General features: G+C 38.6%; 1 protein-coding gene across 3 annotated transcripts in view; it reads left to right on the top strand.

The window, feature by feature from the left end:
- ACOX1 (acyl-CoA oxidase 1) overlaps nucleotides 1-14,530 on the top strand; it is a 34,188-nt gene that overhangs the window by 13,568 nt on the left and 6,090 nt on the right. For 2 of the 3 annotated variants that reach the window (XM_034408613.3, XM_087887195.1), the window contains 7 exons: nucleotides 1,615-1,775; nucleotides 3,724-3,831; nucleotides 4,307-4,426; nucleotides 8,012-8,127; nucleotides 8,947-9,116; nucleotides 10,496-10,658; nucleotides 13,210-13,400. In XM_034408613.3, coding sequence (XP_034264504.1) covers nucleotides 1,615-1,775; nucleotides 3,724-3,831; nucleotides 4,307-4,426; nucleotides 8,012-8,127; nucleotides 8,947-9,116; nucleotides 10,496-10,658; nucleotides 13,210-13,400 — 1,029 coding nt within the window. The remainder of the gene's footprint in view (nucleotides 1-1,614; nucleotides 1,776-3,723; nucleotides 3,832-4,306; nucleotides 4,427-8,011; nucleotides 8,128-8,946; nucleotides 9,117-10,495; nucleotides 10,659-13,209; nucleotides 13,401-14,530) is intronic. The other variant, XM_034408614.3, reaches the window with a different exon arrangement.

Genomic DNA, 14,530 nt, shown 5'->3' with positions numbered 1-14,530 from the left:
GACAATAAATAAAGATTTTGTCTTTCATATGGTGCAAATGCCATACAGTCTCTTAGTAACATAATATAATTTATATATATAGTTATTCCACATTCATTAGTATGAGGACATCTTATGTGCCACTTTATAAATGCTGAGATAATTATAATAAAGGATAGTTTGGAATTTTGGTTAAACAGAAGTCTCCACTACTGTTACCATGTTAGTAGCAAGCATAATAGTATTTCCACAGTAAATTTGCTATTTGATATTTAATGTGCAATATTTTATCATGGGCCTTAGAATTATGGACACCTGGGATAAACATTTTATTCATTTACTGATAACCTTTTCCATCTCCTTATTGTAAAATGAGCTGGATGCAAAACTTGGCAAACCCACTGGTTGCTCTCAACTCCCTTTCAACATCTATTGTCACCCCAGCTCAGAATGAAGGAGGTTTCAGCATCTCGGTCTCTTTTGTTTCATACTATTTTTCTGAGCAAAGATTTTGTCAGCAAAGGGCTGCGTACTACTTCACAGTTGAAAAGCAGAATGCATGTGAAAATAAATAACTCTTTAAATATTCAGATTACTTAATTAATTATTTTAGTTCACATAGCTATAAATCTATAAACCAGGCCATTTTTATCCCCATGTTGATGATGGCCTGCATAAGGCCATCTGGAGACTTCATGATAGATTTCCATTGAGGATGCCTTGGCACAGTAATCCATATAGTACAAGTACTGTAACAGGTTAAGGATGTCCCAGACTGAAGGCTGTGTTGAAAAGGATACATTTTTAATACACTGCAAAATGTAATCACTTTTTTTTAGTCTTAAGTTTTTATTACATATAAAAAATTCAATTTCTGAATAAACAGTGTGTTGTCTGTGTACAATTAATGTAATGTAATGTAAATGTAATCACTTTGATTATAAAAAGCCCATAGTGTTTGAATGTGCTTATTGGATTATCATTAGGAAGCATGTTTTGCTGATTTGGGGAGCTTTTGGTGATGGTTTTTCTCTTTATAAACATTTTGGTACAAAGCTATGAACAGGCTTACTAGCTTTAATTGCTGATTCAGAGCACCATCCTTTTCTTCCCAGAGGAACCTTTGAAAAATCATTTAAAACAACAGAAATATGACAGATTGAAGCAACACAAGAAAGAGGATAATTGTAATGTAGACTGGCTTTGAATAAGAGCTTTTGAGTAATTTCCCTCCTCCCCCAAATTTGGATCAAGTTTTATTGCTTCAATTTCATTGTGGAACAAAGTTAACTTTTTCAATGTATGTACAGAAGCTAATATTTATAGTCTCTGTTTATTTTCAGTATGTTTCCAGGGAACACAAGGACATTATTTTAGTATTTCTAGAATAATATCGCCTTTTATTAATCACCTGAAACCAGTCCTCCTTTTGTGATCAAACAGAGTATCCTCTGTCCTTCAGCTTGATGTAAGGTTCTGTAACTCTGGGGAAAGAATGGTGCTTTGATAAATATGCTTTCTTCATTCTAATTTATCACATTTTTTTTGTTTTCCCTCTCCAATCGGCACTTCTAATCTCCCCTGCTTCCACCTATAATATCCCTTCACATTCCCTTCCCTGGCATTCCTTTACAGCTTCCTTCATCAAGGACGGCCTGAGCCTTTGGACCTCCACCTGGGCATGTTCCTACCCACGTTACTAACCCAGGCAACCCAAGAACAGCAGGATCGCTTCTTCATGCCTGCTTGGAACTTGGAGATCATTGGCACATATGCCCAGACAGAGATGGGACATGGTACAGTACTTCCAAGTCTTATTTCACAGGGTAGACTAGCTTTTGCAAAAAGTACCGGCTTTGTTTTTTGATAGCCTAGGTCAGTGATGGTTAACCTTTTTAGTGCCAAGTGCCCAAAGCAAGTGTGTACACGAATGCACATGCGCAATTACATGTGCGCGAATGCACATGTGCAAATGCACATGCGCATGCCCGAAGCCCCAAAATACAATGCAAGCGCTCCCCCACTCATATGCCCCATGTCCCATTTTGGGCCTGGAAAGCCTCCTGCACCAACCTGGAAGCCAAACGGGGGCACTGCACAAGACCTCCTGCACCGCGTTTTGGGCCTGGAAAGCCTCCTGCACCCCCCCCCCCGCACATGTGCCCCACCCCCCCACGCGTGCGCAGCAGATATCCGAAGACCAGCTGGCTGGCGGGAGGCGCATGCGCATGCATGGTGGAGCTGGGCTGGGGTGACAGCTGGCATGCCTGCAGAGAGGGCTCTGGGTGCCACCTGTGGCACACATGCCATAGGTTTGCCATCACAGGCCCAGATTCTTTTGACTGTTCACTTGGCAGCAATATGCTTCTCTTAAGAAAAAGAAGCTGTTCAGATGGACATAGAGGCAGAGGTTTCTGATGATACAAAGACAGCTTATTTGTTTTAAAAAATGGCATTGCTAAAGATTCAAAGCACATTTTCCCTTGATTTCTGAATGCCTTATGGTTGGCATATGTAAAGTAACATTCTAATGAAAATAAATAAATTTGAAGAATAACAATTAGCAAATGCTCCTGGGCAAGAAAGTTATATAATTTCTGACAAGTTAAAGTACCTTTTAAAAACTATTTCAGCGAAGTATCTTTCCTACTGGCCCTTATTAATTCCATCATTAACTTATACACTCATAAATTTTCTGGGAAACATCTTGGCTTCTCAAACAGTCATTTTTATGACCTTTAAATAAAACAATACCTTTTGCAGGCCACTTGGAATAATTTCTCTTCCTGCGCCTTCTGATATGCCTCTGAAGTAAACTGTCCTGTCAATGTTATGAAAGGGAGAAATTGAAGATGTGATAGACATACAATGCTCAAGTCTAAATCTAACTATTACCATACAACCATACTTGTACATCCAATACAGCATATATGTTTAGAAGTTATGCTACAATCAAGAAAAGGAAACCCTGGGAAGCTTTCTACCTTGCTCCAGAACTAGTTCATGTTCTGAAGAAAGGGCTGAGGACACATTAAATGTCTTTCGCTCCAAAAATCAAAAGTGCTCTCACGTTCTCTAAATCTATAAGACCAATCTACTTATATGAATGCAAGATGGTTTTTATCAGTTAGTTTTTTTTTAAGTCCCTCAGCATATTTGGCAATACATTGTCTCTGTTGGATTTTGCTGTTCAGTTTGAAAATTCTGGATGTCGAACTGCAACCAGGATATTGACAGTGGCTGGAGGAGGAAGAAAATGAACATGAAGACCTCGAATTGAAAAACATTACAGAAGCAAATGTTGAAAATTTAAACCTGGTTCTGAAGGTTTTTGTGCAGGACAATATCTGGATTTAGAGAAAAAGCCTTTTTTATCCTCAAGCTTCTTTGGGAAGGAATTATCATGGGACTCTTTCATTTGCCTTGTCAGATACCTAAAATATATATTTGCACATCAAGATAAATCATCAAAACAAAGGAGGTACATAATTGTATAGCAATTTGACAGCATTCTTACATTAATAGGGCAATTAATACAATGGTGTGCATCCACTGTTTCATACATGCCTTTCTTGTAATGTGTCTGCTTATTAACCATTATGTAAAATGTACATTTGCAGGCAGTTTTCTTATTTGCACTGCTTGGCTTTGCATTGCTAATGAAGTTTGTTGAAATAAATCTAATTATGTACATTTGTGCTGAACTGTGCAACTGTTGAAATAAAATTTGCTACCTGCCTACAGGAACTCATCTCCGAGGGCTGGAAACCACAGCCACCTATGATCCTGCTACTCAGGAATTCATCCTCAACAGCCCAACTGTGACTTCTATTAAGTGGTGGCCAGGTGGATGTAAGTGTATTATTACACGATTAAAGCTAAAGGAAGAACTGTTGTTTTTTTTCTGACTTTTTAAGTGTGGAGTCAATTAACTATTGATATGTTTTGAAATATAACTTTGGCTGTATAATATTTTTGACTATTCCGTATTGTAGAAAGTAAGAATGAAAATTCTAGTTTCCATTTTAGGGCTAAGCCTTACATTCCACATAATAAAATTAACATTAAGTTTTGTTAGCCTAAGAATGAAATGTTTATGTGTCACTAATTCTACATATTCCTCATTTAATAATTCTGCATATTCTTTATTCCTTCTATTTCATTTCAGCTTGGGAGTAAAAGGAAGTAGTTTTACATCATAAAATCTACAACAGCCTGTTGTCTGTATTATTATTTTTGTGATGAACATGTACATAGGATGCTTCTTGGACTGTACAAATGAACTTCCACTTACTAAATTTTCTTTCTCTCCCCCCCCTTCTTGCAGTGGGCAAGACATCAAACTATGCCATTGTTTTGGCTCAGCTTTATACCCAAAACAAATGTCATGGGTTACATGCTTTCATTGTGCCTCTACGTCAGTTGGGAACCCATGAACCACTGCCAGGTATTAAGTCCATCACTACTATGTTACTACTCTTTCTCAACTAGGGTTGTGTGAGAGACTAGCAGGGATTCCTTAAGAGATTGCGATTTAAAAACAACAATGTTTTCTTTTTTAAATTTGTGCTTTCGGTTGTGAGAATTTTTACACATCCTGATTCAGCTGCTGGCCTGCTGCTTTGCTGTTGTCGTAATCATTGCAAGATTGTGTAGGCTAGAAGTGAATAGCATTTTGAAGTTTTCATGGTTTTTGTCATTTTTATACAGAGGTTCCTTGAAATCTGAAAATTATTTCAAGGTTTCTTCCTCGGTAAAAAAAGGTGGAGAAATTCTGCTCAAGTGAATATTTAGCGTATTTGTAGATATTTATGTTGCCAAATTAGCTGCCATATAAATGAATCACAAACTCCATTTTGAAACAATATGTGATGTCCAACGTGAAACATTTGGCACCACAAATCTTCAAGAGCTACATTGTGTTGGGAAAAACTGAATATAAGGAAGTACTTGCAGTCCTCAAGTAGATGATATAAAGGAAGCAATGTTCATAAGAAAGCAAAATATACATACAGTGCTGTAGTTTTTCAGTTCCATATTGCAGCATATCAAGGAAAATTGGTTTTTATAGTTAAAATGCTTTAAAAGCCCTGACTTATAATTAACAGAAGTTACCAAACTAGATACAGACTTTTTTTAAAGAGAAACACAAAAGTTTTCCTTAAAGCAGTGGTTCTCAAGCTTCTTAATGCCGCCACCCTTTAATACAGTTCCTCATGTTGTGGTGACCCCCAACCAGGGGTGGGTCTAATTTTTTTTACTACCGGTTCTGTGGGCATGGCTTGGAGGTCATGTGACTGGATGGGCGTGGCTAGCTGGTCATGTGACCGGGTGGCCATGGCTATGTGTATAGGGACTACTCAGAGGGCTGAAAAAAGTCATTTCTGACAGGTCCTCGCACTTTTGACTGGTCCTCACACTTATGACCATCCTCACATTTATGCCCGTGCAGCATTCTTAACAACTGTGTCACTCATTTCACAACTGCTTCTCTTCACCATGGTGACAAGATAGGGCAAAAACGTAAAATGTGAGGACAGTCGTAAGTTCGAGGACTGGTCAAAAGTGCGAGGACCAGTCAGAAATAACTTTTTCAGCCCTCTGAGTAGTCCATATGCATAAAAGGATACAGCAATAGAGAGGGATGAAGGAAGGGAAAGGAAATTAGAGTAGGAGTGAGGGTAAGAGAGGGAGGAAGAGAGGAGGAGAAGGAGAAAGGAAGAGGAAGTAGGGAGGAGAAGAAGAGGGGGGAAGAGAAAGTAAGAAGGAAAGAAAAGAGAGAGGTGGTAGGTTTGAGGAAAAAGATTGCTGTACAATAAAAAAGATGAAAGGGAAGAAAACTAACCCCAAACAAATATAAAGATATTAAGATAAAGAATGAATTGTTAAACTTTAAAGAATAAAAGAGAACAAATATGAATAAATAGCAATAATTAGAAACACACAAAGAAACATACAACGTATTTTCTTTGAACAGAGTATTTGGCTGGTTCACAAATTTAAACAGTGTTTAGTCATTTCAATTAAATTTACAATTTCTATATTTCCTTTTTGCCATATTTATTCCTCATCTATTTTTAAAAAAAACCAATATTACCTTTCATCCTCATCTCTAATCTTAATCAAATTCAATTTTTCCCTTCTATATTATACCCCTTCGCATTGTCATCTATTTTTATATCCATCCTCACATTGGTTAATTATATAATTATGTAATACAGTTGTTTAATACAAATTCAACATTTTAATATAAATCAATTAGTTATATAACTATCTTTTTTGTATATTAATCAATATGAACATGAATATTCCAATTATTTCCATGCAATCCAATTTCTTACAAATCAATTAATTATATTTACCAATAATAATAAACCAAATAATTTCCCCCATATATTCCTCCAAACCACAACTTAACCATTTCTGTTTTCAATACAATATACAATTAATAGTATCTCAATTATTACAATTCCCTAGTTAAATAGAGCTTTTTTTCTTTTGTGCTTTAAAATCTTGAACTCTCCTCTTTTGCCCTAAATTTCCCATTGTTTGCAGTTTTGCACCTACCTTTTTTGGTGAGGAAAAAGAAAAAGAAATATCTCTCTGCCTCATTTTGTCACGTGGCAGCAAAAACCCTGCTTTACTTTCAGTTTCCTTTTTCAGCATAGCTAGGAGGAAAAAAATCTGCTCCAGGAACTCTTTGCAGCTAGTAACAGAACAGAGCCCTGCGCAAAACAGCTGAGAGCAAATCAGCTGAGAGTCTGGAGGCTGATCAAATCAACTTATGGTAATTAACCTATGCTGAAGCTTTAAGGGGCTGTTTTTTCTATTTTTGCAGGCACCAGTCTATTCATTTGTTTTCTTTTAACACTGATCAGCTGTAGGGTGGCCCTTTGAAGCCCAGCGGCAAGAATTTAAACAGTTTTTTTCCCTCTAGCCATCAGCTGGGAACCAGGAGGCAGCAATAGATTGGGAGTGGGTGGGGTAAGCGAACGGCAAACGGCGATCCAACAGAGGCAGAGGGTGAGGGTGAGTGAAGGCATGGGGGGGCGCGAGAGAGGGCTTTAGCGACCCCTGTGAAATGGCCGTTCGACCCCCAGGTTGAGAACCGCTGCCTTAAAGCATGTTATTAGCATTACAAGAACAGTTTGTAAAGAATATGGAACTTGAAACTGCCATGGTGCGATTGCTGAACAGAATCCATTTTTACAAAAATAATCATTTATCCATTAATTAGATTTAATTTGTCATAATTCAAGTAAGGTTCAAGTAATATTAAAATTCCCTAAAACTGTGTGTATTAGCCCATGCTGCAATGATAACATAAAGTTGTAGCGCCTTTTGCATTTGATGTCAAGAACTTCGGCAGTTTGATCCGCACTGGCTCAAGGTTGACTCAGCCTTCCATCCTTCCGAGGTCGGTTAAATGAGGACCCAGATTGTTGGGAGCAATATGCTGACTCTATAAACTGCTTAGAGAGGGCTTTAAAAGCACTATGAAGTGATATACAAGTCTAAGTGCTATTGCTATTAGGTAGTATTAGGTAAGAACCCATAGCCGACTCATCTGGATAGTATGAAAGCCTTCCTGTGCATTGATGAATGGACAGAGTTTGAATACTCACTCCTAACTGAAAATCACAGCCAAAACTTATTTTAAAAATGCCAGAGTAAAAATAATATTATTAAAACCTGATTTCCAGTCTTAAAATTTGTGAATTTAATATCACTTTGTTTTCAAGATGGGAACAAAATGACACCAATGCTTTAGGGGGCAAAGAAAAGAAAAGAAAGCTATATCTATGCATCGCTATAAATGAAATGAACATTTTTGCACCTGTGGCCTTAAAGTCTTATTTTCAGGACACAGTTTTGGAATTGGCAGCATTGGTGCTTCCACCATTCAGCACTTTGAACTAATTGATGTTGGGAAAAAGGATACTTTATGAACACCCCCCCTCCTCATCCCATTCAATTTTGTATTAAGAATATTAAGAACCAAATGAATTTCTTTGGCTTATTCTGTTTGCAGGTATCACCATTGGTGACATTGGCCCAAAATTTGGTTATGATGAAATAGATAATGGCTACTTAAAAATGGACAACTTCCGTATCCCCCGGGAAAATATGCTAATGAAACATGCCAAGGTAAACAGTGGGTCTTGTTTTATTTTTGCTATTTATCTACACCCAGCTGTTCAGACAGCTTACAAGAGAAACTACCCAAAGTCAAGGCTTCATATTCTCGGGAGGTAAATGATCATCAGTCAAAAGCAATCCCCAAGTTTGTGTTAGAAAGGACCATCAGAAGTAAAATCCAGCTATGTCTCATTTTTTCTGGGAGTTCTGTTTTCTCACTACCAGCTCTTGAACTCAGCTTTCTGGAAGTGTGTTCAAGAGTGTGTTTTTGCAGTTTATGGTAACAGAGGAGGAAGAGTCCCTGTCAAATGAAGGCAGTAAATGGGAGGGCATGGTGACTATTAATGTCAAATAGATTCTAGCTTCCTCCCCACCTCTACATAAGGAATGGTAATAACATGTTAACTATCTGGTCTTCCTTTTCATAAATTTACTAGTCATCTATATTATTTAACCACCTTAATGTTATCTATTAATTCTGTTGTCCATGTACACGAAACTGCTTAGATAATATGACCTAGTTAGCATGGGAATGATGTCATTGGCTTCACACCATGTGCCAAGCACGAGACAATTAGCAAAATAGATTTATGCAAATCTATTTACCTTAAATTATTTACCTGTTACTTCAGGTCAGTGATGTCCAAAACATTCATTTATAACACCAATGAGTAGGACTACTTCTAAAATGCCAAATACTTTTGAATAGGGTCCTAACAAGACATTTTTAGTGGATTCAGTGACACAGCACAATGTTAATTTTTATAACCTTACAAACCACAGCTCGGTGGACAAACTCTTTCCACCTTCACTATTTTATTTTGCTAGGTTGAACCAGATGGCACATATGTGAAGCCTCTCAATGCCAAGCTGACTTATGGGACCATGGTATTCATCCGTTCATTTATCGTTGGAGATGCTGCTCGCAGTTTAGCCAGAGCTTGTACAATTGCCATCCGCTATAGTGCTGTGAGACATCAGTCTGAGTTAAAGCCTGGGTAAGAAGCCTGTATTAATATCCCTAAGGCCAGTTTTCGTAATGCTATAACAATTGGCAAACCTCTCTGCCACCTTGCCCATAACACTTTTGTCCGTGAAAAAATATGTGTGTGACCTCTTTAAAAAAACAAAAAGTTTGACTTTCAAAACAAGTTTTCTTGGGAAGTGCAATTGACAAGAACAGTGTAGAAAAGCCTAGCGATGACCTTGGAGAAGATGTGCAGGATCTGTTAGCAAAACGTAAGCTCGAGGAAAACCACTAAGCATTAGAAACAGACTTGTCTTCCCTTAACTCTCTTTGGTATAATAGGAAGGAGGGAGAAAACCCTGTCAGACTTCCAAGGATCTGCTATCATAAGTCCTAGTAAATCCTTCTGGGGTCTATTTGTTGACCTGACTTACCTGGAACATCTAACAAGCAGAATTTGCTGGTAAATTATGCAAACCAATTTTAACATCCACTGTAGATCTTGTGAGTCAGAGAAATAGTTACTTTGTAAAAAGAAAACACGTTTAACACCCCCACCCCACCCCGAAAATCTAACACACACACACCTTTTTTTTTTCTTGGTCATTTTGACTACACACAGTTGAATGAGAGCTGTCGTCAGGACTAGCCCTATATTGGGAATCATTGTTATTGGGAATCTGCCAATTTGTGATGATACAAAAGGGTCAAGGAGATGGTAAACAATTGCATGGCAACCACAGTATAAGCTACAATGAGTCAGGAATCAGATAGAATTATCCCAGAACTGCAGCCATTTGTTCACAATTAAATTAATGTCCTAAACTATTTCACTATTTCCATTTTTTTCCTTCCCTCCCCCTTTTGGTCTTCTCGCCTGTATTTTGCTAGTTGGTTAACCTCTTTTGTTGAAAAAAAAATAAGAAATACCATATTTTTCAGACTATAAGATGCACTCCCCCCCCCCAAAAAGTGGGTGGAAATGTCTGTGCATCTTATAGAGCAAATATTGTGGTGGGGGGTAGGGGTTGCTGCGGTGCCAATCAGCTGTTCTAGGCACTGGGGATCACCGCCGCCTATCGCTGCCCATTCGCCACTGCCTGTTTGCCACCAATTGCAGCAAACAGGCCACAGTAAACGGGCAGATTTTTTTTCTTGTTTTCCTCCTCTAAAGCTAATGTGCGCCTTATAGTCCGGAGCGTCTTATAGTCCAAAAAATACGGTCATTTTATTGGCCACATATTGGACCAAGCCAATATTACTTTTACAAATAAATATGTTTGTGCTTTAAATGTATATGTTATCAGAATATACCTTTAGGACAGTGTAAGTCTTTGGTTTTCTCCATTACTAAGGAATTAAATCATAGCAATAATGGTTTAGTTCTCTATTTTATTTGCTTTGTTATAGGGAACCAGAACCTCAGATTTTGGATTATCAGACTCAGCAGTACAAACTCTTTCCTCTCCTAGCAACAGCATATGCTTTCCACTTTGTGGGTGCATATATGAAAGATACATATCATCGCATCACCGGGAACATCCAGGATGGAGACTTGAGTGAACTGCCAGAGGTGGGGCTCATGATCTTACAGAATACTGAATTTTGCCATTGACAACTACATGGTTTAGTTTGTTCCTTCAAGATAATGGAATAAAGAAAATTCCTGGGAAGGAACTGATTAGAATCAGGGGGAGAAAAAAAGGTTGAGGGCCTCTGAATATCACAGATAAATTCTTAGGCATGATTGATACTCTCTCAGTTTAAATCCCTTTGTCTTCCTCACTTAAATTGAATTCAAGATGGCGTCAACGGCTGTCTCGGTGAAATGCTCTGTGATAGTTCTGTTGTTTTTTTACAATTTATATTGTTTACTTAGTATCCTAATATGATTTATGTTGATTGCTTATTTAGTATCCGTGACTATCACTAAGTGTTGCATCTAATGTTTTATGATGAATGTATTTTTACAATGACTATGATAATGATCTATCACTTTTGTTGTAATAGTGTACACTGAGAGCTTATGCACTAGAGACAAAGTCCTTGTGTGTCCAATCACACTTGGCCAATAAAGAATTCTAATTCTAATTCTATTTGGAACACCTTTGTGGAATGTTCTTGTAATAAGAATAGATGAGAGGGATAAGCTGACCACTGGGATGAGGGCTACAAGATGATTTTTGTAACCTCACTGTTTAGACCAACAAATCAAATAATTAAAAATGATTTGAGTTCCACTTGTGGTTTGCCAGTTATTTAAATTATTATTATTATTTACAAAAGCTTGATAATGGAACCTAAATTCTGATTTGGACTCATTCCTGAAAATTTCTCCTGCAAATTTTTGTAAGCTGTTTCCGGATGTTTTCGCGGTGGTTTGTATGTAGGTCTTTGGTTATTTGGGTTTTCTCCCGCGTAAAATTGGAAGTGTCTTGGCGACGTTTCGACGAAGTCTCATTCGTCATCTTCAGGCTGGTGTTTTCGGCTTTGTGCTTCTAGGAGCAATGTGTGATCACAGCTGTTTCTTCCTTTTAACTGCCAGTGGGGGTGGGAGCTGATTGGGTGGGAGCTTGGCTGTATTCTGATTGGGTGGAGGTGTGTTCTGATTGGTAGGGGGTTTGGCTGTGCTCTGATTGGATGGGGGGTGTTCTGTTTAGGTGGGGGCTTGGTTGTGCTCAGGTTAGTGTGAGTTGCAGGGGGATTTGAGCTGGTGAGCTGTGTTGCTGTTGTTTGGCTTCATGTTCGTGGTCGTGCCACATCTTCATGGTGGGTGTCAGTTTGCTTCATGTATAGATTGAAGGGGTTTAAAGTGGCTAATGATGCAGCTGTGGTCTGGCTTCTGGTTTGTGGTCGTGCCTCATCGGTATGGGTTTGCTTTTTGCGTGGATGTGTGGTGGTGACATCCTGTGTGGTTTTCGTGAGTGTGGGTCTGGTGTCATTCTTTGTGTTAGGGACTCGTTTGTCAATGAGTTTCCAAATGGCTGGTAGGCGGGAGGTATCATCTCGTTTATTCATGCTGTGTGGGCGTTTCTCTATCTCGATGGCCTCTCTGATTATTCTGTTGTTAAAGTGTTCGGTTTTGGCGATAGTTCTGGTCTTTTTAAAATCAATATCATGTCCTGTGGCTTTATGGCCACAGACTCACACTTTAAGAGTGTGGGTCTGGTGTTCTGTGACACCAGACCCCACTCACGAAAACCACACAGGATGTCACCACCACACATCCATGCAAAAAGCAAACCCACACTGATGAGGCACGACCACAAACCAGAAGCCAGACCACAGCTGCATCATTAGCCACTTTAAACCCCTTCAATCTATACATGAAGCAAACTGACACCCACCATGAAGATGTGGCACGACCACGAACGTGAAGCCAAACAACAGCAACACAGCTCACCAGCTCAAATCCCCTGCAACTCAGACTAACCTGAGAACAACCAAGCCCCCACCTAAACAGAATACACCCCCATCCAATCAAGCACAGCCAAACCCCCTACCAATCAGAACACACCTCCACCCAATCAGAACACAGCCAAGCTCCCACCCAATCAGCTCACACCCCCACTGGCAGTTAAAAGAAAGAAACAGCTGCGATCACACACATTGCTCCTAGAAGCACGAAGCCGAAAACATCAGCCTGAAGATGACGAATGAGACTTCGTCGAAACGTCGCCAAGACACTTCCAATTTTACGCAGGAGAAAACCTGAATAACCAAAGATCTATACATATATATATATACATACACACACATCCAAAGCTCAAGAGTCATGTGGTCTGAGTTCAGCAGCTATAGAAATGATTTAAATAAATGTAGCACTGGTGTAAATCGAAAAGTGGACATGACAGATTATGGGAGGAATTCTTATGTTTTGCTATGCTGGTTCGAAGTGTTTTTAAAATCTAGATAGAACAGTATGCTTTATGTCTTGACAGAATGTCCCTTCTTGGAGTTTTAAAATCTCTAAGGAAGAATTTTGATCTTGGAGATAATCTGGATTACCATTCTTAATCTCGTCTCTCTTCCACACTCCACCAAAAATTCAGGAAGATAGAATTTAGTGACAGGACAAATCTGGAAGAAATAATTATTTTGTTCTTAATTACTTTCTTTCTCAGTTGCACGCACTGTCTGCAGGGCTCAAGGCTTTCAGTACCTGGACTGCCAGCTCTGGCATTGAGGAATGTCGAATGGCATGTGGGGGACATGGCTATTCCCGCTGCAGTGGTTTGCCTGATATTTACGTCAACTTCACTCCTTCTTGCACTTATGAAGGAGAGAACACTGTGATGATGTTGCAAACTGCCCGGTGAGTCATACCACTTATTGTTAGCTGTGTGACTTTTTGCATGCACTCTAACAGCAAGGAAGAAACATAATAACTTGAGCTGAAGATACTATTTGAATAACCCAAAATGCAAAGATATGCAACTAATAAAAGTCAAGGAACATGGTGAAAAATAATGGGACTACAATTAAATGAAAGAAGACCAAACTAATGACAACAGGTAGAACAACCACCCTTAGAATGATAATCAAGATATCAAAATGGTACATAGCTCCTGTCTTTTAGGGTCAACCATCAACAATGAACCCAAAGGTGCTTTTTCAAGAGGCAACTGGACTTTCTGATTTTTCTTTGACGAGGTTCAGCTTCTCATCCAAGAAGCTTCTTCAGCTATCCAAGAGCTGAAAAAGCTTCTTGGATGAGAAGCGAAATCTCTTCAAAGAAAAATCAGAAAGTCCAGTTGCCTCTTGAAAAAGCACTTTTGGGACAACCGTAACCTGAATCTCCATAAACATCAACAGTAAAGGAACAAGCAATCAGGAAATATGTCCCAGATTAGCACATGGTAGAGTAGACATTAAAGCCTTGGAAAAGATATTCAGATGCCATGGTTGTCTATATCTACCAAGATCAGAATTGTGCAAGCAATAGTATTCCCTGTGACACCCTGTGGAAGTGCAAGTTGGACTTTTGCTTGAAGCAGGATAGGAAAATATTGATGTTTTTAAACTTTGGTTGTTGGAGAAGATTCCTAAGAACACCGTGGACAGCCAAGAAAATAAACAAGTGGATCACTGAACAACTCAACCCTGGTTCACATTTGAGATAACAAATTATCAGGCTCAAATTATCCTACTTCAGATACATTATGTGAAGACCTAGCTCTCTAGAGAGGGCTCTAATTCTAGGTGGAAGGTGGAAGAAAAGAGAAGAGTGTGACCAGCAGATCAATGTATGAAATATTCTGGTTAAGTGCAGCTTTTGACCCAGTCTGGGTTTTATGTCTAAACTGACATGAGCTATGTTGATTATTGATATCTTTTCTACTTTCATAATTTTATCCCATAAACATTTTTTGAAATTATTGTGCAACTATAGATAAAAATTATGCTGATGATGATCCATCATATGACATTGAGATAATTTTGTTT

Source organism: Pantherophis guttatus, chromosome 2 (genome assembly GCF_059756535.1).
Source record: "Pantherophis guttatus breed Tessera chromosome 2, ASM5975653v1, whole genome shotgun sequence".
In the NCBI taxonomy this organism is placed as follows: domain Eukaryota; kingdom Metazoa; phylum Chordata; class Lepidosauria; order Squamata; family Colubridae; genus Pantherophis; species Pantherophis guttatus.
This window is presented reverse-complemented; position numbering and strand designations above follow the sequence as displayed.